Source organism: Eptesicus fuscus, chromosome 9 (genome assembly GCF_027574615.1).
Source record: "Eptesicus fuscus isolate TK198812 chromosome 9, DD_ASM_mEF_20220401, whole genome shotgun sequence".
NCBI classification, from domain to species: domain Eukaryota; kingdom Metazoa; phylum Chordata; class Mammalia; order Chiroptera; family Vespertilionidae; genus Eptesicus; species Eptesicus fuscus.
Genome location: NC_072481.1, coordinates 31,456,830 through 31,473,577, shown reverse-complemented (window position 1 = coordinate 31,473,577; position 16,748 = coordinate 31,456,830). Strand labels below are relative to the sequence as shown.

Below are 16,748 nucleotides of genomic sequence, written 5' to 3'. Positions count from 1 at the left end.
GCAAACGGGGGGGGGGGGGGGTGGGAGCCCGAAGAAAGGATGCGACACGAAGTCTAAGCTCCAAAGGGAGCGGGGGAAGAAACGACTGTGTACGTTTTGCTTTCATAATCTGCCACACAAGGGTGCCAAGGGTCAGAGCCAAAGGCAACACCGTGAACTCGTGGGGACCTCTGGGCAGATAGCTACCCTGGCTTATCACGGGGGAGAGCGCTCCCCCAGCTACCCAGAGCCCAGCTGCGGCCTTCTCCTCCCATCGCTGCCCCCCGGCCACCCTCTCGTGCCCCGGCTCCCAAAGGCTCTGGCAGGCGTGGACACTCCCTGCCTGGCAGGAACCTCAGCTCAGCACATCCAAGGAGAGCCCTCTCAAATATCACTTTGCTATTTCAAACCCACCAAGGACGCTGGACCCCTGCCACGGAGCCACAAATACCTCCACTCCCATGCACGCCCAGGACGCTTAACCAACCCGCCGGGAGAGACAGGTTCACAGCAGAGGGTGGAGGGGGTCAGAGGGGGAACGGCTGGGCGGGAGCAGAGGGGTGAGGGAGCCAGTCCACGGAGAGAGGCTGACTCAGGGGCTCCCGATGACAGAGGTCTTCAGAGTAGGGAAACGAAGGCGCAAGACCAGCCAAGGTCATGGGACTCCCTGTCCACGACACACCCCAGTTCCTCACTGGGGATCACGGGGGGGGGGGTTGGAATGTGGGGCAGCAGCCCGTGAACCTCCTGAAGTCATGTACCAAGAGTCTCCTTGGTGGAGAAGCATGCATTATCTGGAAGGAAAGGCCATCGCTTTTAGCACATTTCCCAGTGCACCATAACAAACTCCCTTCCCAGAGCTCGGGTCCCACCTCCGCCGGGGACTCTGCAATTCACCCCTCAGGAACTTCAGTTCAATTCTCCGCCGAATTCAGTTCTTCAGCGAACGTGTATGGGCACACTCTGAGTCCAGAGCAAGCATCTTCCCTCCACTGCCTGGCCACGTGCCCTTCGACAAAGCATCGAAACCCCAAGTCTCAGTTTCTTCATCTGTAAAATGGGGACGAGACCTTCATAAAACCTGACCGACAGGCCGCGGTGAGGCCAAACCACAACCACGTATTGAAAAAGCACTGTGAGAAGTTCAGCAGCAGGAGCTGTGCGTGAACCCATCACTGCTCTTCAGCACCTTCCGCTTCAGGGCCTTATCTGCTCCACTCATTTCTGGCCTCCGAAAGGAAAACACAAAATTAGCTGCCACCAGAAGGGGAAGGACTGCTGGTGGTTGAGAAGACACCAAAGACACGTCCACCAACCCCACCGATCCCGTGGAGAAGGTCGCCAGGGCCCCCCGGGGCCCGCAGTGGGAGGCTGGGAGCATCCACTCCACAGAGGCCGGAACCCAGACAAAAGCCCAAGAAAGCCCGATGGGACCGCACAGTCTTTCACCCACACTCTCAGAACCACTGCTCCAGCCAGAGGGGAGCAGCCACAGCCACAGGCAGGGGCCCTGGGAGCCTCCTCCATGGCCTCGGGGCTCTCCTGACTACAGACAAATCCATTTCTCAGGAGAGTCCACCCGGGGCTCCACGTCCCCCCATGTTCCACGTCACCCGTGGTCAGCATCAGGGCACTCGGGCTCATGAACAATGAGCCAAGCAACCTGAAGTGGCCAGATGTGTGGGAGAAAATAGACTGTGACTCAAATAAAAACTCACCAATTCAAAGAAAATTTAAACCCCCTCCCCGCTGAGTCATCCGGCTCATTCCGGGCCCGATGGCCTGGCCTTGGCCTGAGAAGAGCCTTTGAGATCACCCTGATCCATCAGCAACCTGCCAGAACACAAAACCACTTACTTCCGTCAGAGAGCCGAGACCAGGACCTTCCGACGGACAGAGGCCCTTCCCGGCTCTGCGGGAATCAGGCGCGCACTCCTCGCCCCTGCCCAGCGAGCACTTACTACTCACGACCATCAAGGCCCCAACCTGGTACCCGGGCCACACCGACGCCCCCACAAACCATGAGAATCTCTGAATCTCCCTGATCGAAAACGAAAGGCCAGTTACTGCACTCGTATTTATGCTGCACTTCCATCTTCTACAAAGATTTAAGGGAACGCGTTAACCCACATTCAATTACCTGGCTCAAGACCACCCAGCAAAAATGAAGTCACCGAAAGAACACCCCTCCAGTATTCCATTGGCTGTCCCAGACCAGGTTACTTACCGACCCCCAAATTCCTACTTTTCCTTTCCTATGTAGTTCCTCACTCCTTCATTTAATTAGCATACGTGCCTACTATGTACAAGGTATGGTGAGCTACAGAGATGAATAGCTCTGTGGACGAATGGTCTCTGGCATGGAAAAGGTTAACAAGCCGAGGTTGGAAAGACAACCCTGAAGATAGTCAGAATAGGTGTTGCCCTGGACCTGTGAGGCCGAGCTGCTGCGCGGGTAAGAGAACCGATTCTGGAGTCAGTGCTGACCTGTGCTTAGATCCTCATTCTACCACCTACCAGTTGTGAATTAACCTCTCTGTGCCTCAGTTTCTCCATGTGCAAAACAGAGTTAACATGCCTTCTCTCCCAGGGTCACCGAACCTACAGCACTCAGCACAGGGGCCCAGCACAGGGAAAGCCGCCAACAGAGGCTTTGTATAGGTGGTTTTTATAGACACTGAGATTAAGGAGCGATCAGAGTGTACAAAAAACTATCCTGAAAATCCTCCACGACACAGAACGTCAAAGATGGACGGAGTGTGAACGTGTAAGAGGAGCACGCATTCCAGACAAGGTTCCAGAAAAGAGACTCCGGCAGTAATAATTCTAGCAACAACAAATATGCACTAACTAGATGGTAGCCATGGGAATGCAGAGAACACATGAAGATTTGAGCAGGACGGTAAGAGTCCCTTTTCTTAATTTTCTTAAATAGTTCTTAATCTTCCAGTTGCTTCTTCGTCTTCCCAGCAATTCTTCCCTACCTCTTCAACAAAAGGGACATTCCTTCCCTGTCCCCACTCATCACTCCATCCATCCCTCCTCCCACTCAATCTGACTCTCTCTCGGGCCACAGAGCAGCAGCAGGTGGATTCCAATCCAGGAAAAGGAGTTTGGACCCTAAAATCTGCGAATCCCGGGCCTCATCTCTTGATAGCATCTTCTAAATGCCTACGCCAACTTCAAAAATCACTACCACAATTCTGCTGCCATTTCTTAACAAATTACTGAAAGCCAGGTTTCCCAGCCACCATGCTGTTTCAAGGTGGCAGGCGGAACCACAAACTGCCAAAGAGGGTCTCACGTTACTTGCTAGAGCACTAAACGTAGTTAAAAATCATTAGCCTCTCTGAAAGGCTGCTTCAAAAGGTGGCACAGACACCTATACCAAGAGACGGGCTTGAAATAGGCACACCTACCCATCCCCCCACTCTAAAATAAAACCATTTGCATAGCCGTAGAAGGCTGGCCACACAGGAACTGGCTGTCCATAGTTTTTTGTTTAAAGCACAAGACTTTTTACTAGGTAGAAAGGTCAAATTCGCCAACTATTTTTCTATGACTAATACACCTCTTAGCCTCCTCCTCCTCCAACCTCCAGCTCCTGGATGTTCCCAGAGCCACATCACAAGGGAACGAGTCACCTCACCTTTCACTACTGAACGTTTACTCGGCCCCAAGTACCCTCGCCAGCTTCTCATTCTCCACCCTGGAGAGGGCATGAGAACTGGTGAATTTCCTCGGCACTCCACTCCAAGGGCATTAACTTCTCAGTCACGGCAGAATTTCATCACATTGAATATTCTCAAATCCAGGCCGCCTCCAGCTGAGCCTCTGACTCCTCGTGTTACAGGGGAAATTTTCACCATAAAGATATTCACGGTAATGGGATTTGACCACTTGTGAAACTCAACCAGATGGGTTCTGGTCTCCTAGGCCAGTTTCAAACTCTGCGTGCAGGGGACGCAATGGCCTGGCCAAGGGGGTGGGCCCCGGTGACGTTCAGAAAGCCAACTTCCATGCCCCAGAGTTAGGGGACTATTCCTGTCCACTTCACGCAGAAGTGTAAGACAAAAACAGACCCCCTCTTCGGTGCAGGCGTGCGAGGCCAACGGAAGCAGACTGAGAGGAGGCTGGGAAGACCTCAGACACTTCCAGCTCCCCCCAGAAGATCCTAACCTGTTTCATCTCCTCAGAATGTCTGACACCAACCCAGGTTTGGAGCTCCCCCCCCCCCCGCTTTTTTTCTTTTTTGAGGGGGACTGCCACATAAGATGGACATGGGGCAGGCATCTCTCCTATAAGCATTTCATACATCTCAAGAAACTCATCCAGGTAGAGGGTAAATGATAGAACAGAAAGCATTACAATGTGATGACATTAAACATGTTTATAAGAATATTTTGAACACAGGATTATGGACGAGCCAAGGACTTCAACGTATCCTTCCCCTCGGTAGACACAACATGAGCCCCCCACCAAACCAAACATAAAACAAACACCCAAAATGTAATTTGAAAGATCACTTCCTGGAGAGTAAGGCGAAAGTCCATTTCACCAAATTCTCACTCAACACCCCTTCTACTCCAAAACACACATTTCCTATTTGCTTCTTTTTTTTTTTTTTTTTTTCTTTTGCTTTTTGGCTGTGGTCATTTTTTTCTTAAACCAACACCAAACTCAGTCCCCTCCCAGTTAACTGTCCACTCTGAACATAAACCGCACATGGTTGAGCCCTGCTCAACGCCATTTAATTCTGCAGATAGGTATCTACACACGCGTTTGCATAATTACAACATTATGAAATACCATCACCAAGTTGGAACGGTGCTGGAGGAGGGTACGGGGCGAGGGCAGCACGGAGGTGGGCAGAGAAGAAAGGCAAGGAGAAAACAAAAGCCACTGCCAACTGGCTGTGTGCTTGCTTTTGGTCCTAAAGAAGTTAGAGCTATCCAACCCTGTAATTATTGCCAGGATTAAAATTTTGTTACTCACGTAATCATGAAAGGCTTTTGCTTCACTTGAATGTTCACAAGTGTCTCGCCTTTCAGGAGCTGCACAGTAAAGGTCCCAAAATACGCTGCAGGTTGAAAAATAAAATAAGATCAGGTTACTAATTATGACTTGTGTACACAACGGCAAGTGCACAATGCTCAGTGTGAACAGCACCCCGTCTCCCCGAGGCTCAACCCCCGTCTTTCCCAGCCTTCGTTGGGCAAAGTTGGCCCAGGAAACAAAATGGACCTAACCTCTTGCAGCAAGCCAGCTATTTGTAGTAAGAGTAATAGTTCTTATTTATCAGGCACCTACTGTGTGCTAAATGCCTTACACTTAAGGCTCTGCTTGCGACTACCACAGTGCTTTAAGACGGGAGATGTATCCCCACTTTACACAGGGAGCACTGAAGCTCAGACAGGTTAGTACAACCCACCCATGGCTGCCCAGGCAGGTCTGGCAGGAATCTGCATGAGAATCCAGGCGTCTCATCCGTGCTCCTTTTGTCGCACCCCCGAACCCCAAATGGCTGCTTGCATTCAGTCAAAAGGTTAAATTGCCAAAGTCAGGACTATGACTCATAAGCACAGCCAACGGGGTGGCTCTGCCAATAAAGGAAACTTATAGGTTCTTATTCCAGGAACCCATACCCCCCACTCTTCTGGACCTCACCCCCACTCCCAGCCAGGCCCCTCCCCCAAGTTATTCTTATGCAAGAACCACCCCACCCCATCCAACCAAAGACCAAGCATCAGTTAGCCAGAGGTCAACCACGTATCTTGTCCTTTCATATTGAAATAGAGAGCCCTCCTCAGAGAGGCACCTACCCACCGGTCCAGCAAAGGAGGGATTTGGAGGGGGTGGGGCGGTAGCTATCCCTGCCTCATCCCCCTCCACGATTTATCCGGTCACTCCGACACTTGGCGTTAAATGAGAGCATCCATACACGTCCTTTATCGACCAGTAAAACCCTACGCAAACACGGGGTAGTCACTGCACTAACATGAGGCCTTAGAAACCCTCTCCAAGGCCCAGGGATGGAAGCGGACTGAAGGGTACCATGGGCACCAGAGCAGAAGTCTGATTCCTGCCACAGTGCTCCTGCCCCTGCTGCCGACAGCCAGCACCGAAGAAACCATCTCCGCCGCAGCTCTGCCAGTCATCACACGGGCATCTCACTCAAGGTGCACGAGGAACACAGCTTGGCCCTCTTGGGGTCAGCCCCACCGTCTCCTCCCACCCCAAAGGCCGTGGTCATTTGCTCAGTGTCAAATCATGAGGCACTTTCTCACAGGACCACGACCGGAGCCCAGAACCACAGACAAGGCTGGAGACGTTTCAGGAAGATGATGGATAGGACAGGAAAAGCGGGGACTTCTACCAGCTGCAGAGGGGGGCTCAAGCTGGTAGAAAGCTCGAGCTTTCTGTCCTATAAAGCTGCACGTATTTGATCAACTCCTCCACACACCAAAGATTTCTAACGTTACAAACTCCCCAGCCCCTTCCAAGTAACGTTTACTCACAAACCTACGTTTCTGCAACCTAGGTTTCTGATGCTCAGACCTGTCAAACCAATCCACACTCCTCTCCAAACACAACCCCAGAAAACCCATCACCCACCCCAACAGGTCGAATCCTCCCGCCACACCAAATGCCTCCAACCCTGGGCCGCTCCGAGGTTGGCTGAAGTAATTAAAAACTCATTTTCCCTGCACAAGGCAGAACAGACACTTCACCCCCCTGCATTTCAGAGAGACCTGAAACAGTAACCTGAGCTGGCGGTCAGGTAAACGCGCTAAGATCCCAAGACATGGCACTCCATTCTCCCGAACTCCACCAAAATATCAAAGCCGCTCTGCTCTCTTTTCCTTTTCAAAAGGATGTCAAAGACGCCGCACCGATCGGTCACACAACACGTCCAGGTCTTCCTCCACAGCAACTGGCTCCCCACTGGCTCCCCCTGACCTTAAGCCTCCCCGCAGCCTGCAGGCAAACCAAGACCAGACTGAGGTGGGCCCACACCAGCAGGACCCAGGGGCCTGGGGGAGGGTCACAGATAAGAGAGCCCCTCACCACGGACTGAAGGGTGCTCTGTGAGGTCAACAGCGACAAGTTAAGGTTTTCAGTAAAATGAAACTTTGTGGTTTTAGGGATGCTGGGAGGGGGGCAGCCCACAGAGGAGAGGAAGGTCCAGTCAGTCTGAATCAGTATCTTTAAAGGAAGTTGCAGCCCCTTCTTGCTTTTTCTCAGGGTGCCTGGAAAGGCCGCAATAGTGTCTGTCTGTCTCTCCCTCTCCCTCTCTCTCTCTCCCTCCTCTCTCTATCGGTTTTGAGTTCATAGTAAAAGAAAGGATAGGCCAGTTGTAAAACAGACCTGGTATCCCCCTCCACCCCGCCCCACCCCCACTCCCTCTAATTAAAGCAGCATGCAGAATTGACAAAAATCCTTCAAGGTTTTTTCGAGCCTGCCTAGTGGCCGGGAGTGAGATGGAAAAGTAAGGAGTTTCTATCCAAACACCAGGCATGATTTAGTAGGCTCTCAACAGGAGGGGAGAGAGAGGAGGCAAAAACTTTAGGCACCAGCCTCCTCTGCCCTGCTCACAGGGCCCCTGGTCTGAGTGCCCTGCTCTGTGCAAGGCGGAGGGGCAGGCTTGGTGGGGTCTGCTCCTGGCTCCCGCCTTTGTTCACTTGGACCAGAGACTCCAAGACAAAAACAAACACACACAAAACTATCCACACAAACTTACCACCACCACGAATGCAAAAACCCAGGTGGTTCGCCCAACGTGATGTTTTTTTCCCATCGAATCTAGAAAGGAGAGAGCAGAGACAGCTTAGAGGAGCAGAGAGGGAAGGGGTGCGCGGGGGGCTTCCCGGAGCCAAAAGGCTGTGAGACCAACTAACAATAAATGCCAAAAGGTGATAAAAATTCAAAATGGTGGCCACAGTGGCTGCTCCTGAAAACAAAGGCTCCAAGAATGGTGGGGAGGCAGGGGTGTCTGGAAATTGGACGGCGGGGGAGTTGCACTCACCTCTGACAAGAAGGTCTGTGCGGATTTCTGTGCTCCTACGTGCAGTAAATATTCGTAGACGTATAAAGCTAACCTGGAGAGGAGGCAGGGGGCACAGAGAGAGGGGAAGGTGTCAGATCACACGGGGCAGTCGCTCCCGGACTGGCCAGCCGGCTCCCAGCCCTGCCTGCGCTGTCCCATTGTGGCCCCGACCAGAGGGGAGCGGCTCGCTCGGCCCAGCCTGGAGCCGCGGGTGGAAGCAGTTAGGGGGCTGGGTGTCCGGGGACGCGTTACCTCAAACCGTGGGGACCGGGAGAGGAGCCCCCAAACTTGAACTTCCCAAGTGGCGTCGGGGGCCAAACCCACTTAAGTCTCGCAAACTCGAAAACCACCCGGACCCCATAGCTTCCCTCCTAGTCACGATACACTTCCTCGCGACCCTCTGCCCAGCGCCGAGGGTCCGGGGACTCGGTGCTGGACTCCAGGGTCTAGATGAGCTCTCGAGTGGGCAGCGAAGCGCCGCCCTCACCACCTCCCCCCGCAAAACAACTGTCCCCCAAGCCCAGGGCCAAGACGGCGCCGCCGTCCCTGCCCAGCCCGGCGCCCGGGAGGGCACGGGAGCAGCGGCGAGGCCGAGGGCAGGGAAGGGAGAGCGCTCCCGGCCGAACAAAGCCCCCGGTACGCACTCCTCACGCCGCGGGCGGACAAAAGGAGCCTCCGGGGCTGCAGAAGCCACGCGCCCCCTGCCCGCACCCGGTGGGCAAAGTGCGGCCACCGCGGCGAGCGCCCCGAGTGGGGCGGCCGCCCCGGCTCGCTCGCGGGACCTCGCCCACCCCCAGGCCCGGCACGCCCCGCGGCCACCAAGTGCCCCCTCCCCCGGCGGCGCCTCCCGCCGCCCCTTCCCCGACGCCCCAACCTCAGCCGGCTCCCAACAATGGGCTCTCTCCCACGCCGCCCGCCGCGGCCTCGGGGACGGGGCCAGGCAGGCGGCGCCGGGGCCCGGGGCGCAGCGCCCCCACCGCCCACCTGCTTCCCACCGCCCGCCCGCCCGCCCGCAGCCCGGCGGCCACTTGGAACATAGGGCTTACTTTTCCCGAGCCTGCCCGTCCGAGGGCACCGCCGAGCCTTTGCCTTTGGCAAACATGGTTTGCAGAGAAGAGGGCGCCGAGCCTCGCCGCCGCCGCCGCTGCCGCTACCGCTCCGGCTGCTCCCGAGCTGCCCCTCGCTCCCGGCCCCCTCCCCGGCGCCCGCTCGCTCGCTCGCTCGCGCTCTCCTCGCCGCGCTCCCCTCCCGCCCCCCCAGGCGCTGGCTCCGCGCTCTTTCCAGCTGTCAAAGCGTCAGCCCCGGCCGCGGCCCCATCGCCCTGGAACTCCTCCCGCGCCGGCTCGGCCTGAGGTGCCGGTGCCGCCGCCGCCGCCGCTCGCCCGCCGGCCCGGCTGCCCGCTGGCTCGCTCGCTCGCGCGCCCGCCCGCCCGGCTCCGCCTGCGCCGCCCTCTGCGCCTCCGGCACCGCTGCTGCCGCCGCTGCCGCTGGTCTACTTGGAGCTCAACCGAACGTGGCTACCCCGGCGAGGGAGCGGGCGGGCGTCAACGTCCCGCGATTGATAGCCGCGCCGGCCAATCGGCGCGTGGGGGCGGGCCCGGGGCGGCCGGGGGGACGCCCTGTCAGCGCCCAGCCGCGGCAGTCCCCGCTGCGGCCGCCGCCGAGGAGCCGCTGCCCCTGCTCCTGCGGGCGGACGGGGGGCGCGAGCCTCCCTTTTCTGTAGATGTGGGGAGGGGACCCGAGTCAAGATGGGGGCGCCCTGGTCTGCCGACCCCAGCGAGGAGGGGGTTTGGCCAGCGCTCTCCGCGGCGTGGACCACTGGGGGCGGGAGCGGGTTTGCGGCAGCGGCGGAGGGGAGGGGGCGCGGACCCCTCTGCTCGGCTCCCCCCGCGCCACGTCTCTTATCTGCCCCTCACCTCCCCGAGCTGGGCCCGCGGCAGCCCTCCCTTTACCGCCCCCTCCCCTGCGCCCGGCTTCCCCTGGGCTCCGACCCCGGCCACCTCTAGACTACAATCCGCCACCCGCCCCCCCCTCCGCCCCGGCAGCCCCGCCCCCGGCCACCCTCTCGCCCAGTCTGGTTTCCGAGCGCCCGGCCCGGGCTCCACGCTGCGAGCTGGGCGGCGGGAGCCGGCGCCGGGGCGCGCGGCTTCTCCTTTACTAGATCATTAAAATACTTTGGAAAGCCCCAAAGTGGAGCCGCGGGGAAATGGCCCTTGGCTTGCTTTGGGGAGCTTGGGGGAGGAACGGGGGGCTTGGACGCCCCCTAATTTCTAAGATCGGCCCGCACTGGCAAGTTAGCCCCTTGCCTTGGGGAGACAGTCGCATTCCCGGGCAGGGGGGGCGTCTCCTGGGCGCCCAGCGACGCGGAATGCGCGCCACGGAAATCTGCAAACTTCAAATAAATGGAGCTAAATTGGGGAGTGGGCGACGAGAGTCAGGCGTGGGGGGAAGGGAGGCTTCCATTGTCAGTGACCCAGGTGTACAATGGGAAATTGAGGGGAGGCTGGCGGACTGACCCAGCTATTTGCTGCTGACTCCTTTTTCCCAGGCCGAGAACCCCGAGGACACAGTAGGTCCCTCATTAGAGACTCTTAAGACCAAAAACCAGCGCAATAGGGAGGACTCCCCCATTTTCAGAATGTTTTTTAGAGCGCGGTTCTCTTTAAATGTGATAAAACACTGTCGGCACTGTCTCTTTAAAAGAGTCAAGCAGAAAAAGCTGTGTAAGCGCTGATTGGCTGCCTGTTTGGATACATCTTTAGGGGAGCCTTGAAACTGTTAGCCTAGGTTGATTTTTTTTTTTTTAACTGCGCTGTTCCAATAAACAAGTAACGCCCCTCCCCCTAACATGCCTAGCTCCAAACAATTAAAGGATAGGTCAGTGTCCTGGGGAAAACACGTTTGGAGTGGAAAAACTCAGAAGTAGATTTCAACAAAATAAAGAATAATTCCCTACCATTAAAGTTTGCTTATTTTGATCTGTAGAAGGGAGAAAAGGGGCTTTTAAAAGAAATGCCCCGCAGCAAACTGATCTGCATTGGTTCAAGAAGGAGACGCTGGGTGCATTTTTGGAATAATGTTCTACTCAATGGAACAGCCTCCCTAAATTAGAATACAGCCAAGCCCTAGGGACGCCTCTGGAGGCACTCTGTTCTCTGCCGGAACCTGGAGCTCTCAGGAGGAGAGGACAGAAAAAGGGAAACACTGAACCTTAGCCTATGGTTGACTCTGCTTAGCCCCTAGTTTAAAGGTGGTTTTGTGAATGGGCGAGGCCTGGAGTTTGGGAGGGAAGTGAAATACAAGGATAGGGGAGAGAAGGAAATAATTACAGTTATTTTTTCCCCGAGGCAGTTTAATTTAATAGGACTAACTTAAGGTACCTTAGAGCCCACACTAATTAAACTGGCCTGCTCAAACCTTTCCCCTGGACTTCTATTTTTGATGGGCTAGGAATGGCCAGGGATGCTTGTCAACAGACTTGACTCACAAGAAGCCTGACTCATCTTGGGTCTGCAAGGCCCACAAAGGGGTATTGGCTAGGTCCTGGCTAAAGGAAAACAGGGCCCTTCCCTGGCCCTTCCAATCGTGGACACCACCCAATTGGCCATGCCCTGTCAATGTCAGGCATATCTGTGCATCGTTTTCCTCATCTGTCAAATGGGGAAGGGAGGGAGTCGGGGTAAGAGATCTTGACTGTCTCTTGAGACTCTAATGTTCTCTGATGCTGATTTCCCGTCTATAGTTTTCTTTCCCCACCCCACCTGGGAAAAAAGGACCAACACCTCCTTCCAGAGCTTGTGTGGCAGGAAGAGAGGGATGACTTTTGGGGAACCTGTGCCAGGCACTCTGTCCCTTTGCTGAGGCCCCAGGTCAGTAGGTTCCCGGTGGAGCTAACAGAGACAGTGGGAGGGCCCTGGCCGAGAGGGAGACCAGGGAGCCCCCGCTGCTGGAGAGAAGGGAGCTGATGGGTGCAGCCGCTGGCACGGGGACCCAAAGTGCAGTCCCATAAGAAGCAAGCCCAAACGCCCAGGCACCGTATTCAAACCCCCACCCGACCTTCCCCCACTCTGCCCCCGGCCCCCACCTCCCTGGACCACAGCCTTGGGCCTGGTTTCTCCCCTTGGAATGCCTCCCACCTCAACCCCTTTCTTTTCTATTTTTCCTTTATTATTTTTTTTTAAATATATTTTTAGTGATTTCAGAGAGGAAGGGAGAGGGAGAGCGAGATGGAAGCATCAATGATGAAAGAAAATCACTGATCGGCTGCCTCCTGCCGCCTGGGCATGCGTCCTGACCAGGAATGGAACCGTGACCTCCTGGTTCATAGGTCGGTGCTCAACCACTGAGCCACACCAGCCAGGCTCAACCCCCTTCTTTACCATTCCATTCCTGTAGGCTGACAGCCCCCCCAAGGCATCTCCTCCGCAGCCCCAGGAACACCCCTTCCCTCCCTGCTTTTCACTTCTAGACCGATAGCCGTCCGGCTGCCCCTCCGCTTGGTCTCATTTTGTTTGAAGCTACATGGTAGCTCCGAGTTCATTCTGCCTATTGTTGTAGCCACTTGTTTACTGTCTGTCTCAACCAGCCAGACTGGGGGGAGGGGGGAGGAACTCATTCTGAGTCATCTGTGCGTCTCCAGCGCCGGTTTAATACCTGTGTGCGTGTTAACATCCAGCGGCGGCGAGGCGCGGGGGGCTATAGGGACCGCAAGAGGAAACAGGGTCCCGATCCTCACAGTAGCTCTGGGCCCCGGCGGGTATAAGAAACGGACCCCACCAGTAACAGGACTGGACAAGGCCACTGCCCCCAGCCCCAGCCCCCTAAGCTGCTGGCACCTAGAACTACTGAACTTTTCCTTTCCCGGAATGCACCGGGGGACTTCACACATCCAACCCAGACCCACTCATTCTTTCTTGAGATATCGCTCTCTTCCCCACCCTCTCTCCTCCCCCCCCCCCACTCCCTCCCTTCCTCCTTCTCTCCCTCCTCCTTCCTTTGTTGTCTCTCTCTCTTTTAAGCTATGTTTATTGAGCATCTACTGTGTATCGAACACTAATCTAGGCACTGGGGTAATAAAACAAAATTCCTTACCCCGTGGCGCTTACGCTGTTGTGAAACCCTCCGCACAAAAGCCTCTTCCTGTAACAGACGCCTCCTGATTCTTTGAAATCCACCTGGACAGGCGGTGCTCTCTGAGCTACCAGCCTGGGCCAGGCGTCCATCCACCAGTGCCCCTGTGCCGCCCTGGCCACAGCGGGCTGCTGTGGGCAACACGGCATGGGTGTGGTCACGTGTGCGTTTCCCCCACAACACAACACTGAGCTCCTCCTGGCCAGGGAATGACGGTCACTCACCGGTGGCCCTCCCGTCCCCAGCCACAGAAGTGAGTAACAGTGACCAGAATGTGAATGAGGTGGGAGAGGAGGAGGAGAGGTGAATCCTAAGCTTAGGCTAGAACGGCCACGCCTTCTCTCAGCTGCCAGAAACGGGGGGGGGGGGGGGGGACAGAAATCCTGGGCTCTGGGGTCAGGTTGGCGGGGGCCAGGCCTGCAGAAGGTCTCCGTTAAAGGGGCGTCAAGCCCATAGGCTCAGCCTGGAAGTGGTGCCTGCCAAGGAGGCCAGAGGGTTCCAGCTGCAGGTCATTATTCCTCAGGGCTGCTGGGAGGGTGGGGGCCCCCTGGGGGCTATTCACATGGACACTGGGCACGCAGCCCATCCCCCTCCAGTCCGCAGCACCCTGGATCCTGGAATCTCCGGGAAGACAACTCTGGTCAAACCTTGGGCTGCTCTGCCAGGGCGGCCTGGGCCCCGCTGGTCAGCCTGGTTTTAGCAGACGTTCCCCAAGGGGATGGGGCCTCCGCGGGGGAGAATGCGAAATCCAGCCCCCGGAAACCGGGCTTCAACCCGGCTGAGAGGCTGGCTGGTGGGGCAGGGGACGTCCCTCTCCGTGTTAGTGAAAGGAGAGTGTTGGGTCAGAGGCAGGTGGGAAGAGGAAGAGCAGGAATGATAGGGAGCCTGCTGGGCTGCGGGTAGTGCTGGCCGCCCCAGGCCCACAGCCTCTGGACAATGGAGCGTCGCAGCTTTGAAGGCTGCTCAGAGGCTCAGCGGAGATAGCCATTGGGAAACAGTTGGTAAATTGAAAAAAGTTCTTATTCCTGCTGTTATTAGCATAGCAGAGCCAGCAAACAAAGAGGTGCTAAGGAAGGAGGTAGTGGGTTTACGTTTAAAACCCAATGTGTTGCCCGGCTGGTGTGGCTCAAGGGGTTGAGTGTCGGCCTATGAACCAGAAGGTCACGGTTCGATTCCCCGTCCGGGCACATGCCCAGGTTGTGGGCTCGGTCCCCAGTGGGGGTGCGTGCAGGAGGCAGCCGATCAAGGAGCCTTTCTCATCATTGATGTTTCTCTCTCTCTCTCTCTCTCTCTCTCTCTCTCTCTCTCCCCCTTCCTTTCTGAAATCAATAAAAATTACATTAAAAATTAAAATGAAAAATAAAATCAAGTGTGTTTTTTAACGTCTCCTGCCTGTCCTGAGCCAACCTGCCATAGCAAAATGGCTTCAGGCATTTTCTTGAACCGGGTTTAGTTTTAGCTAGAAAGCACCTACTACGTCCCGAGCCCGGGGCCGGGGATGCTGGGAAGGAGAAGGAAAGACGTGGCCAGGTCCTGCCAGAGGTACCCAGCGGGAGGACGCCGACGCTGTCCTCCTTCCCAGGTTCCTGTTGCCCCTCCCCCACCGCCTCTCCAGCGTGTACCGGCCTTGCGGTCACCCCCTCCCGGCCGCAGTGCAGGGGTACAGTTCCTCCTAGCGTGTCACTCACCTGCCACACGTTTGCTCACGCTGTTCTCTCTGCCTGGAACACTTGCTCCCAGCCCCACTCATTGCCTCACTTCCTGCAGGTCCCCGATCCAACATCAGCGGAGGCCCTCCCCTAACGACCCTCCGAGGAATGGCATCTGCCCCTCAGCCTGCTCTGTTTTTCTCCATAGCAACAATCACCACCACCTGACGCGTTGTGTTTGCGTGTTTTTTTCTTCCCTCCTTCCCTCATTAGGATGTGAGCTCGCTGGGAGCTTTCTCCCCACGTCTAGAACAGGTATTCAAGGCAAGTGTGTTAAGTGTCGAACAAAGAATTCGTTTCACAAAGGCTTTCTGGGACGGCCTGGGCATCGTGGTCGGTACTGAGAATGCCAGGATGCCCAAGATGGTGGCCGGCTCCTTCCACGTGGAGCCTCCACCCCCGCGGGGAAGACCACGGGGTTCCTTACTTCCATAGGCGCACGATGAGGAGAGGATGCCGTAAGAGCGAGGAATGGCGCGGCGGATCCCGCGGGGGGAAGGGTTGATGGGCAGGGGTGGCGTCTCTGTGGAGGTGACCTTTGAGTTCTAAAGGATGTGAGGGAGTTCAACGTGGAACTCGTGACCTTGGTGTAGCAGGACCGCGCTGGAGCTGCCCGGCCGGGAAGGAGGCTCTGCAGCAGGGAGGAGCCCTGCCCACCGGAGGTGTTGACAGGCAGTCCCTGTGGCCGGAGCGCAGTGCCCCGTGGCCTGCAGCTGACCCTTGCCCTGGTCTCTGAGAAACGCCAGAGCAGACAACAAGAGCTCCTTGGCATAGCCGAGGGGAGGTGCCATCGGGCACCACTATGGGAATCAGGTGACTGGAGTCAAACGGGCTGGCCATCTTCACACCCATTGTGATGGCTGTTACAGAAAAGAAAGGGAGAGTGTGGGGGCCCTAACCGGTTTGGCTTAGTGGATAGAGCATCAGCCTGGGGACTGAAAGGTCCCAGGTTCGATTCCGGTCAAGGGCATGTACCTTGGTGGCGGGCACATCCCCAGTAGGGGGTGTGCAGGAGGCAGCTGGTCGATGTTTCTCTCTCATTGATGTTTCTAACTCTCTATCCCTCTCCCTTCCTCTCTGTAAAAAATCAATAAAATATTTTTTTTTAAAAAAGAGAGTGTGGGGGGGAGAGAGAGAAAGAAGTGTTGGTGAGCATATGGAGAAACTGGAACCCTTGTGCACTGCTGGTGGGAATGTAAAATGGGCAGCCAATATGGAAAACGTATGACAATATCTCAAAAAATTAAACATGGGCTTATGATATGATTCACCAGCTCCACCTCTAGGTGGAATATATAAACAAACCACTGAAAGCAGGCACTCAAACGTATTTGCACACCACTGACCGCAGCAGCATTATTCACAGGAGCCAAAAGATAGAAACAACCCACATGTTCATTGACAGATGAATGGAAAACCAAGTGCAGTACAATCTGTGCAGTGGAATATTATGTGGCCTTGAAAAAGGTATGCAGCCCTGACCGGTGGCTCCATTGGTTGGCGCATCATCCCATACATCAAAAGGTGGCAGCTTCCATTCCTGGTCAGGGCACATACCGAGGTTTCAGGTTTGATCCCCAGTCGGGGCGAGTACGGGAGGCAGCTGATCAATCAATAAATTTTGAAAAATAGCAAAACTACCAAAAGTCTTTAAAAAAAAAAAAAAAAAGGTATGCAGTTCTGATGCATACTACATCATGGGTGAACCCTGAAGATATTATGATAAATGAAATAAGCAGACAAAAAAAATACAACTATTGTATGAGTCCACTACAAACTTCGATGGTGGTTGCCTTGGGCTGGGCTGGGGCAGGGCAGGGGGGGGGGGGGGGAGTTATTGGTTAATGGATACAAAGTTGCAGTTGGGGAAGATGAAAAAGTCC

At 55.7% G+C, this 16,748-nt stretch overlaps 1 protein-coding gene across 3 annotated transcripts in view; it reads right to left on the bottom strand.

Annotated features, from left to right (window-relative positions):
* Window positions 1-9,245, bottom strand: part of SSBP3 (single stranded DNA binding protein 3) — a 147,498-nt gene extending 138,253 nt beyond the window's left edge. For 2 of the 3 annotated variants that reach the window (XR_008556918.1, XM_054720580.1), the window contains exons 1-4: window positions 9,073-9,245; window positions 8,006-8,078; window positions 7,721-7,782; window positions 4,975-5,059 (exon numbers count right to left, since the gene is read on the bottom strand). Coding sequence is in view for 2 of the 3 variants with exons in the window: in XM_054720580.1 (XP_054576555.1) it covers window positions 4,975-5,059; window positions 7,721-7,782; window positions 8,006-8,078; window positions 9,073-9,128 (276 nt within the window). In the remaining variant the exon portion in view is untranslated. The remainder of the gene's footprint in view (window positions 1-4,974; window positions 5,060-7,720; window positions 7,783-8,005; window positions 8,079-9,072) is intronic. The other variant, XM_054720581.1, reaches the window with a different exon arrangement.
* Between the last annotated feature and the right edge of the window lie 7,503 nt (window positions 9,246-16,748).